At 32.6% G+C, this 15,024-nt stretch overlaps 1 protein-coding gene across 1 annotated transcript; it reads left to right on the top strand.

Annotated features, from left to right (window-relative positions):
- The first annotated feature begins 786 nt into the window (after positions 1–786).
- Positions 787–14,590, top strand: LOC132733582 (uncharacterized). The gene is made up of 7 exons (XM_060720244.1): positions 787–938; positions 1,376–1,411; positions 1,572–1,634; positions 11,027–11,126; positions 12,341–12,379; positions 13,636–13,763; positions 14,384–14,590. The coding sequence occupies exons 1-7, from the start codon at positions 915–917 to the stop codon at positions 14,573–14,575; spliced, it is 582 nt and encodes a 193-aa protein (XP_060576227.1). The 5' UTR covers positions 787–914; the 3' UTR covers positions 14,576–14,590.
- Positions 14,591–15,024: the final 434 nt, after the last annotated feature.

Here is a 15,024-nt window from a genome sequence, read left to right as displayed (position 1 = left end):
CAGTTAAAACGGCACAATTTAGATTTCATCTGTTATGGCACATTTTATTTTGTTTTCTTTTGTAATGGTTTTACTTACTTCTTTTAGTTTTCCTTTGTAATGACACACTTCAGTTTTGTTTTCTTTTTTAATGGCATACCTTTGTTTAGATGTTTTGTAATGGAACATTTTTGCTCTCTTTTGTTCTGACATACTTCTATTTTGTTTTTCTGTTGTTTTGGCACACTTTTGTTTTGTTTTCTTTTGTAATTACATACCTTTGTTGAGACAGGGTTTTCCAAATATAATTTCAAAGACCCTGGTTTAGATGGTTTTGTAATGGAACACTTATGCTTTGTTTTCTTTTGTTATAACATACCTTTGTTTAGATGTTTTTTTTAATTGAACACTTTTGTTTTGTTTTCTTTTGTAATGGCATACCTTTGTTTAGATGTTTTTGCAATGGTTAAATGTTTAGTTTATTTCTTGCAAGGCTTTCTCAATGTTATGTTTTCCCCATTAATAGCATATTTCAGTGTAGGTTTTCTTCTAAATACACACTTTTTTAATATAATTATCACGCTGTTATAACACTTTTCTATGTGAAAGTTTTAAAATATTCACACTGTAATCGGATGTGAGTCACATCCACGTGATATTTTATTTCAATTGTTAAGAGATTTGGGTATAAACAGACCCTTTTTTTACATCATTTGAATATTATTTTAGAACAGGATGTATTTTACGACATTTCAATTCATGCTCCCCTCTGACGGATTCGTCAAATCTGCCTTTTATTTATGTAAAACGAGACACATAATTACTGAATTATTGAAATACCCTGTTTTGTAAACATTTATATTAAAACTTGGCCATATAATGCTTGATGGATTTTATGCAAGGCAAACTTCCTAGTTTTATATTTTTAAGCAAAGATGTCGTTTAGTGGATGTTTAACGGTTTGTTTTTATTATTGATACCTTATAAAATTTATTAAAGCGAAAAGATATATATTGTCTTTGGATGCTTTGCTTACGTTTCAGTTTATTTATAGTAATCCGAGCATTAATTCTGAATATACGAGATATGCGACCAATAAAATAAAAAAAGTAGGTGCATGTAATAGGTACATGTATTGACATCCTTGACAAGATTATGGTAATAAAATGTGTTACTCATAGACAAAAATAGCATTAGGAAGTCGTGGAGTAATCCCCGACTGGTACAAATATATGTAATGTTTATGAAATACTTGAATATTTTTCGAATATTCAAAATATCCGTCAAATTTTCGAATATCTAACGAATCCTCACATATGCGGCAAATATTCGAATATCTGTTGAATATTCGAATATGACAAAATAGCACTAAATAAACATATTCTTGTATTTGCAGTCAGCTAATGAGGCTGCGGAGGCGTCAGCAATGGAGGTAAATATGCATTTTTTTGTCTTTGTGTTATAATTCAACTTTTGCTTTTTTAGAACTGAATGTTTTGAAATAATTTGATTTACACATACTTGGAGGTCTTAAACCGTTTTAAATCATAACTACTTGCTTAAGAAAATTGTAAATTATCTTTATGTTATAGATGCAAAGAAACGCAGACGACACTGACGGAAACTCATCACGTGACGATGAGGACGAGAAAAACGTGAGTACCACACATACGTTTGTTACGACAGTTCTTTGAATAAACAAGCGGTGTAAACATAGAAAAAGAAAGAACTTTATGGGTAAAATTAATTGGTATAAATATTTTTTATGTGAGGAAGCTATGTAAGGCCACATGTGTCACAAATCACATTCGTCACAATTGTGAAGAATGAGATCACATTCGTCACAAATTTTGTGATGCATGTGATCCAATGTTTTAGACAATCACATTCGTCACGAGTTTAAAATCACAAATGTCACAAATTTGAGATAAATATTGTTTTCTTCAATGCTTTTCACTGAGTCACAAACGTCACAAATTTTTAGGACTGAAATCAATTATTGGAACTAAAACTACAGACATTTTTATCCCCTCCCCCGCTGATGAAATCGGGAGTGATGGGACTGTTTTAGCGTGTTCGTCCGCCTGTCAGTCCAGATTTAGTTTCCGCACTATCCGGCCATTGATTAGTTATTATACACTGTATATGGAATCATTTCGTTTCCACGCTATTTTTCAGCAACTTCTGGATGGATATCGATGCTGCAACTTTGTAGGAACCTTCATTCACAAACCAGTTGCACATATAACCAGCATATCTCCATTTCTTTTTTAAAAACAGACTTATTGCCCTTGTTGTTGTTGTTATTTATAAAAACACTGTATATAGAACTATTGCTTTTCTGCGCTCTAGGAATTTCAACGAAATTTAGTTTAATATAAAGAGGAGATGCGCATCTCGAAAAATCTCGACGGGACACTAAAGGATTTGGTCCGACTTGAGGGTACGGTCGCTTATATGGGCTTTCCGGCGGCGACTTTAGATAAACACATAAACAAACAAACAAGATGTGCATATCATCATCATCATCATCATCATCATCAGTATTTCCCGTTTGGCCGTTTAATACAGAGTTATGATCCATAATTTATTATCATTTATTGTTCATAGAAAAGCATTAATTCAACCCTATTCTTCAACAAATCTGCTGAATAATTTAAACAAAACTATGTGGGTACATCTAATACCAAGCGGAGATGTGTATATTGACGGCACTTACCCGAAGTTAAGACCCCTGGTTGCTTAATATTCAGTCAGATAACTTAAGTATTTCATGTCTTCAAATGTTAAATATATCTAATTTTAATTGTGTGGGAACCTTCAATACAAAAAGGGCATGTGCATTATCGCCGTGACCTTGAGTGATATGGGCCCTGATAATTTATGCTTTAACCGACTATTTCCCCGTAGTCTTTATTCGAAATGTATCCTGCAATTGTTTAATTTTCAATCAGTATATGATGCTGTCGGCGGTAAACATTAATTCAGCGAATTTGCTTGCAAGATATTTGAATGACCTCGTGTAATTATAGCTTCGCAAGACCAATCATATTCTACAAGAAATGTTAAGTTTTCTTTAAGTTTATTTATTCAACTTCCTTCATGATTCTCATTTAACCCTTTCCTTTATAGATATTACTGGTAAAATAACTATATGAACCGCGCCATATTGAACCCTAGATGAGCCGTCAGTACTAAAGAACTCTGATATAATATAGGAATAACGCATGTTTCTTTTTTTCGTGTTAAAATATCTGTAGAAACCCAAGGGATTAGTTGGTACCCGACCCAACGTATCCCGAGGGTTTCAGCAGTTGTTATGACACGGAACAATCATTCGTTAACGCTATTCTAGCATAAAGCATGCATAAATCTAACACAATCCATACACAATCAAGCAACATCACTGATTTTCCTCGGATTGCACGGGAACGTCAGCGTTGTATGTGACCGTGACGTCATTTCCGTTTTAGTTAAGCAGCGTCCGGGCCACAATGTATTGACGCTGTGCCACGGAAAACGTATATCAAAAAGGTGTTTTAACAGCGCATGAGCGCTAGAATCTCCTTGTTAAAAGACCTTTTTGGTCCTGTTAAAACACCCGAAATCATGGTTATAACGGCAGTTTTATGCTAGAATATAAAGTAATGAATAACAACATGGATTCCAAGAAGACTAAAAGCAAACTCACATTGCACAATACTAGCCGCAATTATAATACTGCTAATAAAGTTCACGAATTTTCATTGGTTTAGAGGCGGGATATATTTATAGGTTATTACAGAGGTCTGATGTGCCTTTATTCGATTTTGGCCCACTAAAAGAGCCCGAGGGCTAATACCGATCTTGTAGACCCATATCGCATTAAGGCACACCAGACCTGTTCTATAACCTTTTTATTGCATGTGCTCATTTATGTTTTGGTTTTCATTATAGAATTAAAAAAATCGTTTGAAAACATTGTTCAGCGACAATGTATAATTTATTTTAAAAAGCGAGGGACTTTTGACGTCGTCTAATGACGTTGACGTCATTTCCTCACAAACATTTGTTTTTAATATATTTTGGCGTTATTTAACTGTTTGGAGATTGTTTTTCAAGTGTTTCTTCAATTTTGCTTTTTTATCAAGATATGTTTCAGTTAAACGTATTTTTTCTTATAAAATTGTCAATCTTTCCGCGTTTTTTTAGCAACCCGAAGTGGGAAATCGATATCGGCCCAACCGGAAGTCGGACCGATATCGATATTTGGCGCATCACGTCACCTGACCACAGTCATATTACATGGACAAAACTCATATACGTTTAAATTCACATTTTTTTTCTATTTATAGTGTTTGCCGTTGCGTATTTATAGGTTATTACACAGGTCTAGTGTGTCTGAATGCAATATTGGCCAAGAAGAGGTATTGGCCCGAGGGCTTTAGCGGTCTCGTAGGCCAATATAGAGGATATTACATGAGTGTCTTTTCATATTGAATTTATTAAACGAGTTGGATAAAATAATAAATTGCGAGGCTCTGCCGAGCATTTTATTATTTTATTCATATCACAGGTTAAATTTTGGAGCCGATAAACCGAAAAATTGTTGTTATTTTGCCTTATAAACGCGGTAAAATCAAGCGACGTCCGCTAACGTTAAATGACGTCGACGTCAAAACGATATTATACTAGTTTATTGCATTTGTTACTATAAATAGTAACAAAAATGCTAAGGAAGTGTGCTGATATTGCCCAAAGAGTGCCGATATAAGCATGCATTGAGCAAGTGTGCCAGATATCGGCACACTTGCTAGTGTGCCAAAAATCCATATCATGACGTCACGTCCGGTTGACGTAAACAAGTTTTGACGTTGGAGCGCTCAAGATATAACTTATAGTTAACTTATCAGCATAACACGCAACAGGATAGATAAAGATTAAATTTCTGCACATTTTTATATGATTTTATAGAAATTTAATGAGCAGATATTTAAAATACAAATGTTTGTGGCGAACGGAAAATGTGAAGAAAATAGACACGATTTGTTAGAAAACAGTATGGAGATAAAACATTAAACTTTGTTTAGAAGAATAACATAATTGAGTGTCTACATATGCAATAAAAAGGTTATGATACAGGGCAAGTGTGCCTGAAGGAAGATATCGGCACACTTGGTCCGCATTGGCCCTCGGGCTAAAGCCCTCGGGCCAATACCTAACCAAGTGTGCCGATATCTTCCTTCAGGCACACTTGCCCTGTATAATTTCAATTCAAATCAAAATTTATTGGCTATCGACATGTAAAATGTCTTGGGCCATATTTACAATAAACATATATGGCAAAGACAGACATATTGTATAATATATACAAAAGCATACAAACATCATAATAAGTGTTACAAAAATTAATATTTCAAACATTTAAGAAACAGTAATATTTTCCAGGGTATTGTTTCTTAACGTAAAAGCATCTTTAATGTATTTAGCAATATTACATATTTTTTTCTTGTTCTTAGTTGACATATAACTATTAAAAATATTCTTATTAGGCCAAGATACATTACAATGATATTTAATTCTAAGATTTCTATATCTACTACAACAAAACATTAAATGATATTCATTTTCAATTACATTTTGGTTGCACATTTTACACAATCGGTTTTCTCTAACTATGCCACTATAACGACCTGTTTCAATTTCTAAATTGTGCGAGCTTAATCTAAAACGAGCTAAACAGTTTCTAAGAGCGTCATTTTCAATTACATTAAGATAGTTTTCAAATTTAAACTCCTTTTTGAAATTGCAATAATATTCAAGTTTAGGCATAGATCGTATTGATGCTGACCAATCTTGTAAAAATTGATCGCGTAAACGATTCTTAAACATTGGTAAATATTTACAACTGTCATCAAAGTTAAATCGTATATGAGCAAATCCAAGATGATCAATAATAGAATGTATACGAGAAGCCCAGCAGCTATTAATATTGTGGTCAATAAGATCTCTATACATAACATAAATGGGAGAAGAAACATTTTTCATAATTTTTAGCCAAAAATTTAAAGATCGTTCTTTACAGGTAACAGATAACGGTAATCTACCCAGTTCACCCAGTACCGCATAGTTAGGGGTTTGTTGTTTTACACCTAGAACATGCTTACAAAATCTGATATGTAATTTGTCCACTTCTTTATAGTTATATACCCCCCAAATCTCTGAACCATATAAAAGTATTGGCACCACCATTGTATCAAATAATAATAATTTAGTTTTAACATCAAATTTCACTTTGTCAAATAGAAGCATCAGATTGTGGTATGCTCTTAATGCTTGATCATGTAGCGCCTTTACTGCATGTGTCATATTACCTGTTTACATAAAATTAATGCCTAAGTAAGTAAAGTTATCTACTTGCTCAATTTTCTCACCGTTAATATAAAAATCTATATTTACATCATTAGATCTGCGCTTTTCAAAAACACATATTTTGGTTTTATTAACATTAAATTTTAAGACCCCAATTTTTCTGAATAATGAAAAATATTATCTATTTGTGACTGTAGACTAACAGGATTCGTAGTAAACAATATAATGTCGTCAGCAAACAATATAATATACATAGATAACAATTCCAAATCTTTATCAGTTAAAGTATTAAAGTCTATACTATCGATAATATCGTTTACGAAAAGAATGAAAAGTAAGGGAGATAATGGCTCTCCTTGCTTCAGACCGATCGATACATCGAAAAATTCAGACAACTGCATAGTACTAGATATTTTAACACAAGATTGTACATCATTATAAATACATTTCATCATATTGGTCATTTTACAACTAATTCCGGCTTGAATAAGTTTTACCCATAATGCATCCCTGTTAACGGAGTCAAATATAATAACCTCTAAGTAATATGGAAAATATGTAATGGCTTTATTACACTCCCGCGACGTCAAACATGTGATAAATCGCATTTAGGCACACCAGACCTGTTCTATAACCTTTTTATTGCTAATTTATGTTTTGCTTTTCATTTTCAATATAGGGATAACGCATGTTTTTTCGTGTTATAACATCCAAATACGAGACACATAATACCGAGTTTCATGTGAATATCTTTAGATACTAGTTACAGAAAAAACTCAACACAGAGGTTAATAATTGGAAAAATTGGGTAATGTTATGGGTATTGGTATGTTAGCTAACATTTTCATCCCGAACACATGTGTTAATATCTTTTGTGGTTGTACTAGTTACAAGAAAAACTAAACGCAGAACAAGGGAAATAATTCAGTCAAAATGGAAGATTATGAATCTTGGTGTGTGACTTCAAGTCAATATCTTCTGTTGTTGTAGAGATAAAAGTTACACGCAAAAACTAAACACTGACTTTCTAAGTCGAAAAAGAGACACTATTCAGTCAAAATACATGACAGAGTTATGGAACTTGGGATGTGACCTTTCACGTTCACCTCATACACATATGTGAAGTTTTAAGTGAACAGCTTCAGTTGTGGAGAAACAAGTGAAACGAAAATAAATCTGAACATTCCGTTTAGCTTATATTAACGACAATGAGTAGGTAAGCTCTCCTTTTCTTGGAAAAGTCGAACTAAAATACTTTTGTTTGAAACGGAACATCGTAAAAATAGAATGAATACTAAAACAGCTTCACTCGCTCCTTATATAGGTTTTTTCTGTCTTGGCTTACTAGTAGTTCTAGCTTCCCGCGTGATCAACCAACACATTAAAACCAAAAATTAAAAACATAAAAAAATAAAACATTGAATTTATTAAACTCGTTGAATAAAATAATAAAATGCTCGGCAGAGCCTCGCAATTTATTATTTTATCAAACTCGTTTAATAAATTCAATATGAAAAGACACTCATGTAATATCCTATATTTATTTGATGCTAACTAATGAAATACTGTTCTATCAATGAAATATATTCATATTATATCAGTCACAGTGTGGTGATATAGATTTGGGTGATATAAGCCACGCCCACTCTGCGTACGTATTTATAAGTCTGGATTCCCTAAACATGCATTAAAAATAACTGTTTAATTTCATTCTAAATGACATATTTCTCGATTCAAATGTCCGTAATTTTGTAAGATTGTTGACAATGAGACCGCAAAAAGAAATATAAATAAATAAGGATTATTTTGCTTGCAGCGTTAACGTTTGCCGTCATATTGTTTACGCGCGCGTAGTCTCCGCGCTTCAGTAGTAAACGGTCTAAAAGCACTTTTCAAAAGGCACATAAAATAAAAAGAAAATGTGTTTGCTTTTCGTGAATATGAACTATATCTCACATCGAAGTGAGAAAATGTTCATATTTTCACTCGCGCTACGCGCTCGTGATACATATTTCATTTTTTTTCTCACTTCTCAGTGAAATATATTTCATATTCACTCAAAACAAACAAATATCCTCTATAAAATTCACTAAACACCGTCGTTTGAAACTATCTAATCATAAAAGGCGAAAAAAGCTAAGACGCGTCGAAACGATAAAGCGGCCCGCCACAAAGACACGATCTGTTTAAACGAATTAACTATATTATTATTACTAGTGGAATAGATATGGAAAGTTCCATAGAGCGTCTGCAAGGTTTTGGCACAGACTTGCAAAATCGTCTCAGGAAAGAAGGTTCCTAGATGTCAAAATGTGTCATACTCTTTAATTGAACCAAGATTCCTGAAAGTCTGCGGAAGTCAAAAGTCTGTCAGACCAAAAAAGGTTCATTGATGTCAAAAGGTCCTAATCTCTAATTAGATATCCTGAAAGTCAACGGGGGTCTCAGCTACTTCCCAAAACAATCATATATGGTCTCATTGGTGTAAATATGGTCATAATTTGTACTGAAACTAAGATTAAGTCTGTGAGATTCCTTTAGACTGTCGCTGTATGGTGGGAAGAAATTTGAGGGTTCACAGAGGTAAAAGATCACTTCCAGTTGAAGTCTGATACTATGCCGTGCATTGTCACCAAAATTTTTTGAAGGTTTCGAGAACGTAAGACGACTTGATAGCAATACCATTACGACAATGCGACAGTTCTATGAAGACAATACAATGCCGACGATACGATATTGCAACAAGTTAGTACGATGGCGATAATGCAATGGTGGTGAAAAGATATTGGTATCGTGATGTCGACATCACAATATCGATTTATTGCATTGTCGCCCTTGTACTATCGCACTGATATAACCACGATTGTCCTTATGATATTCCGTGTATCACATATTGAAAAATAAACTTGTGACATTTGTGATTCGCCTGTTTAAAAATTCTCAATTTTGCTTGTGACGTTTGTGATTGGCATTTTTACCCGATTTTGGTCAATCACATTCGTCACAAAAGTCATTTGTGACGAATGTGATCACATTCGTCACAAATTCATAAAAACTTGTGACGAATGTGATTTGTGACACATGTGGCCTAACAAAGCTAGCTATTCAGCTAGCATACCGAACGTCAGCGGTTCTACTTAGGAGCCCGTTCGTGCATGAAATAATGCACACACAGAGGGGCATCTGAGTGCTTTCTATACCAGAAAAGCGAGAAAATCTCCAAATGACCTTTACTGTGTTGGTGCAGAGTTAAACAAAAACAAAAAAAGAAGAAAGTTAGGCATCAAAACCATGTGCAAATGTTTATCCTTAAGTGTCTTCTATAAATGAACAAGCCATTTGTTTCCCATTTGTCATTTCTGTAGTTTAGTTTCTCACTTTGGTATGATTTAAGAAGTTTGCTTAGTGTTATAACAACATATTTGTTTTAAGTATTGTCAAATTAAGTAGTGGCGTGACATAGTGGTTAACGCGTTGGACTAGTAATCTAAGGATTGCTGCCAGCACCAGGGGCAAACCCTGTCAGGGGCAAGCCGTTGTTTTCGAGAGCAAGAAACTTTACATTCATTGCTTGGTACTTGTTGGTTCAAGGAATGGATTCGAGAATGCTTCAATAAGCTTATAGCTTCCAATATAATCGAACAGAGCTGCATTACTGGTACTGGTACTGGTACTGCAGTACGTACTGCAGCGATTTTGCAAGTACTGGTACTGGTACTGAATTACTCTTACAAAATTTTGCTACTACTGGTACTGTAACTGCATTACTGTCTTAAAAAGTGGTACTGCTACTGCATTACCCAGTACTTTTGGTTTTGATAAAAATTAAAAATAGCATCAATTTTTCTTATAAAATAAAGCTGTAAATTACATTAACTATATTTTATTTTTGTGAAAAAGTAAGTTATCAAATCTAAAGATAATTTGCTGCAATATTCCTTCAAATGTTAACATAGTATTCATCACAAAAAGCACCAAAGACTTTAAGTAAAAAATAAATTAAGATAAACAGACTCATTAACTCTTTGCCCTAAAATATCCTTATTAAAATCTTTTATTACTTTGTATTTACTAGTAAAAGAGCAAAATTAATTAATAAAATTAATTTCTTCTATTCTAAATAATCCCATTTCAAGTGAAAAAAGTGATATTGTTAGCACCATAAAAAGTTGTTATTTACTTTGGTATAAATTATTAAACAGAGGTGTGAAGGTGTGAAAGGCAACAAAAGACTGTTGTGCTTTAAATGAAAGATGTTTGCATTGTATATATACAGTTGACTGGTTACTAAACAATTAGATATGACATGAATATATGTTGTAAATATTGTTTGTAAAAAGTATGTTAAAACTATAAAGTTGTAAATATGTTATGTTAACTTTAAAGTAAATTATGATTCTATTTCTTTGCTGAATAATATTTGCAATTATTTGTTTGACACTGTATTTATTCAAACTTTGATGAATATATAAAAGTAATGGTACTGATACTTAATTACTTCACCAAAAAAAGTACTGGTACTGCAGTACCGAGCTAAAATCTAGTACTGGTACTTGTAATGGTACTGCATAATTTGCCAAGTACTGGTACTGGTACTTAAGTACTACACCCTCAGTACTGATGCAGCTCTGTAATCGAACTAAAATAAATTTGTATAAAGTAAATATATATTAAACTATTTTTTACATTTATACAGAGGGTTTTCTGGCCAAAATGTTTACTTCTGATGCTAGCGGTTATGATGTTACTGGCTGGCATTGTTGCAGTGATTGTTGTCGTTGATAAAGATGATCCAGGTAATCCAAATATTAGTTACACCAGCTTTGCCCGAAAAATTAAGCAAATAATAATAATAATAATAATAATAATAATAATAATAATAATAATAATAATAATAATAATAATAATAATAATAATAATAATAATAATAATAATAATAATAATGATAATAATAATAATAATTCAGCTATATATGTCTGTTTATAATACTGCGCGTTTGTAACGTCGCTTTTGATTGGATAATCGTGACGTTTATATAGTTTTATATACACGGCTGTTGTCGAATCATGAACAAATCTTACTTTTTTCTCTAAAAAATGATGCTTGCTGTATTATAAAATCGTTATAAAGATTGTTGACATGTTATATGACCGTATATAAACGGCTATTTGCAATATAACCCTCGCCTAACGGCTCGGGTTATATTTACAAATAGCCGTTTATATAGGGCCATATAACCTGTCAACGATCTTTATAACTAATAATGTATACGTCTTTATAACGTCGTTACTTCTATAAATTATTTTAATTATTGATTTTTAAATAATAAAAAACAACAACGTTTCAAGTTTGACCTTGAAACTTATTTTATATGCATAATACATCATAAACCTTTGCCAATTGATAAATAGTGTATTATTCATGTATGATTGATCAAGTTCTTCATTAAATTTTAAAAACAACAGCATTCAGAAACTATAAAAACAACAACAAATTTAGCAAATTGATTTCATTATGTTATTTGTCACTTAAGAAATTATCATCCATTAAACGTAATTACCTCAAGTTAGAAAAAACAACATAAATACAAAGATAACAAGAACACCATAATTTAAAAACGTGATTTTAACTGAATTATCGTTATAGACCTAATTAGCATTAGTTAAACTGACTTCGCCATATTAAAAGTTTAAAATATAGACAACAACAACAACAACAACAAAATCATCATCACTAACAACAACAATAAAAACAAAAACAACATCATCATCACCATCATCATCGCCATCATCATCATCATCAACTAAATCATCATCAACAACAACAAAAGCAACAACAGCAACAGGGACCGATCACCGATATATTACTTACAATTTAAGATCAATGTGAAATAAAGTCAGAAACAAACAATAATCAGTAATAAGGTGTATTCAATCTAGGTCATTGCGAGAAATTTTATATTTCTTTTTGTATAAATATTTTGATTTAAGAGAAATTCTATTTTTTTTAGAACCAAGGGGTAAAGTCATACCTGATCCAATAACACATGGTAAGTTCATATTTATATAGTTTATACTATATCATATAAAACATGTATCTATAAATAAAATAATTCCTTCTATTTGCTATTACATGTTTGTATCTTTGGATTATCTTAGATCTGAATCTCTTAATGGTTTGCCAAGTTTAATTTGTACTACAGTTTTTATTTTATCATGAATGGAAGTTAAAGTTTCGTGTTTGTTTAATTTGCTTCCTTTATGCCTCATCATAAACACGGGGTTATCCAGAATTCATCATGTTTATACTTTCTTTGGCGGCGGGGGATGGGGTATGGATTTGCCCTTGTCGACCCGTACCGCTGCCCTGTTGGCCGTCTATATAGTGAAACAGTACAAAAATGTTGCTACATGCGTGACCAATGGAGACATTTCTAGTTTCATCTGTTTAAAATTGATGTTACTTTTCATTGTTATGATTAGTGGTAACCGAATGACGCCAAGTGTAGTGATGTACAGTTCTTTTTTCTGGTAAATTTTGAAAGCGGAATCCTATACATATTGGGCTTGACTTTTTTTTACAAACTTGAGACTTTACAGACTTTATTTCAATACCATTGGCTAGACTAAATACATATTGTGTTGTACATGTACTATATTTTATTTTTATTTCATGTTTGATATTTCATATTGTATTGTATTGTATTGTGTCGTGTTGTGTTATATTGTATTGTGTTGCATTACATTGCATATGCAATATTGTATTGCATTGTAAATAATGTATTGTATAATATTGTATTTTATTGTATTGTTGGTAGCATGCTGTGGCGTTTGTTCAAGTATGTATCGTCCTTGCGCCTGTTGTCCATTATAATAATGAAAAATACATTTATGGAACTGTTTTGTCGCGCTGGTACTCTATATTAGATATAACTTTCAATGAAAAGACTTAGACATAATTCATGACTGCGCCCATTGTATGGAATTTAAAAAAGAGGAAATAATTCTATAGAATACAAGAATTTCTTTGGCTGAAAAAAAAAACAAGTTACTAACTGAAATCGATCCAATGGAAATCCTGACACCAAAATTGAAAGTGTTGCAGGTTTTGTACAATTACGGCTGTTCAAGGACTGCAGTGATAAAGTTATACTCCCATAAATACCGACCATACCCCCTAGTACCTGCTTAAACAGGCCTCAATAATTAAACATGAAAATGATATTTAACTAAATATTTTAACACACAATCATACAAACAAACTGTTTGATCATGTGACCAATGTTTTCTGTTTTCTTTTTTTCAGAGGAGTGTAAGAGTAGACTATTTTATCTTGGAGATAAATTGAACTTTACGTGTATCTTTGACACCACACACGAGTACAGAAAAATACTGACGAAAGCGAAAAAAGTTGAAGTTATACCGCAAAACAAGGTACAAGTAAGACTTAATTTCCTTTAACTTTCAATTTATGCTTGGGGACCATACGCCGATTTTCATGAAAAAGTGTCACATTGAAGGTTCCATGATAACCGCCGTATATATGAACACATCTGCGAATGTTTCTAAATTCAAAATTTTACCATTTTATCATTACAGTTTTCGACAACTTGCAATCATTTCTTGATAAGCCAAACCTTAACCTGCTGATTTTTTATAATGCATTTACAGTACTCCATGATTTCAGTATCAAAATATAAAAAAATAGCTAAAAGTTGGAAAAGTTCTTTGAACAGCTTAAAAAATTATTACAGAAAAATATACTGTTAAAATACGAAATCATGAAGTTGAAATCGTGAATTCGTGATGTTGAAATCGTAAAGTTGAAATCGTGAATTCATGAAGTTGAAATCGTGAATTCATGAAGTTGAAATCGTGAATTCGTGAATTCCGTTTGTTGAAAACGTGAATTCACGATGTTAAAATTATGGGCTCACGAAAATGAGACCGGAAATTCATGAAATTGAAATCCCCAGCCGTCTTTCGTATAAAAATCCATTTACAATATACTAGAATTCCTGATCAAAGTGTTTTCCTCTTCTTTTCTTTAACAGGTTCTAGCAAACAACTTATTTACGTATTTTATGAATATTACTGACGACGTTTCAAGTCGTTATGAATTAACTATCACAACCGAATCACGTGCTAAATGTAGTTCAAATGGGACATATGACGTCATATTCAAAGATGAAAAGAACAAAGCTATACACTCGGCAAATGTTAGATTCGCAATAAAAGGTAAATAACTAATCATAAACATACACTTGTTTCTAATATGTTGTCTATGTTATATTATGTTATTGCAGCTAAATTATTTTGCCAGGAAGCTTTTGTCGCGATTCGAGGCAAGTTTACCGGACTTGGAAGCGAGCTGTTTAGACAACTTACGATTTGCTAGTTGCAACCTGCCTTATAGGCAAGTTGTACGTCACTATCTGGTAGGCAACTTGCTATGTGCGAGCTGCATTGGGATATATTGTTGGTAATTAGCCTTGAAGGCGAGCTGAACACTGGGCTATCTTTTAAGCCACTTGCCTTGGACTATCTTGGAGGTCTATCTTGTAGGTAATAGTTATAGTTCAGATTTTAAAAAATATGGAATTTATGTATGTCTTGTAGGTAACTAGCCTTGAAGGCGACTTGTATCGGGCTGTCTTATACACAACTTGTCTCGGATTATCTTGTAGGCCCCTTT

This window comes from Ruditapes philippinarum, unplaced genomic scaffold (genome assembly GCF_026571515.1).
Source record: "Ruditapes philippinarum isolate M1 unplaced genomic scaffold, ASM2657151v2 ctg17200_1_1_1_1, whole genome shotgun sequence".
Taxonomy (NCBI): domain Eukaryota; kingdom Metazoa; phylum Mollusca; class Bivalvia; order Venerida; family Veneridae; genus Ruditapes; species Ruditapes philippinarum.
The sequence above is the reverse complement of the archived record's forward strand: the minus strand, read 5'-3'. Positions and strand labels throughout refer to the sequence as shown.

Bases quoted from the DNA above. Each gene is read 5' to 3' on its own strand.
- LOC132733582 (XM_060720244.1), top strand. From the start codon at position 915: ATGTCGTTTAGTGGATGTTTAACG. The intron at 1,635-11,026 runs GTGAGTACCACA...ACATTTATACAG, and splicing joins ACGATGAGGACGAGAAAAAC to AGGGTTTTCTGGCCAAAATG. The intron at 12,380-13,635 runs GTAAGTTCATAT...TCTTTTTTTCAG, and splicing joins ACCTGATCCAATAACACATG to AGGAGTGTAAGAGTAGACTA.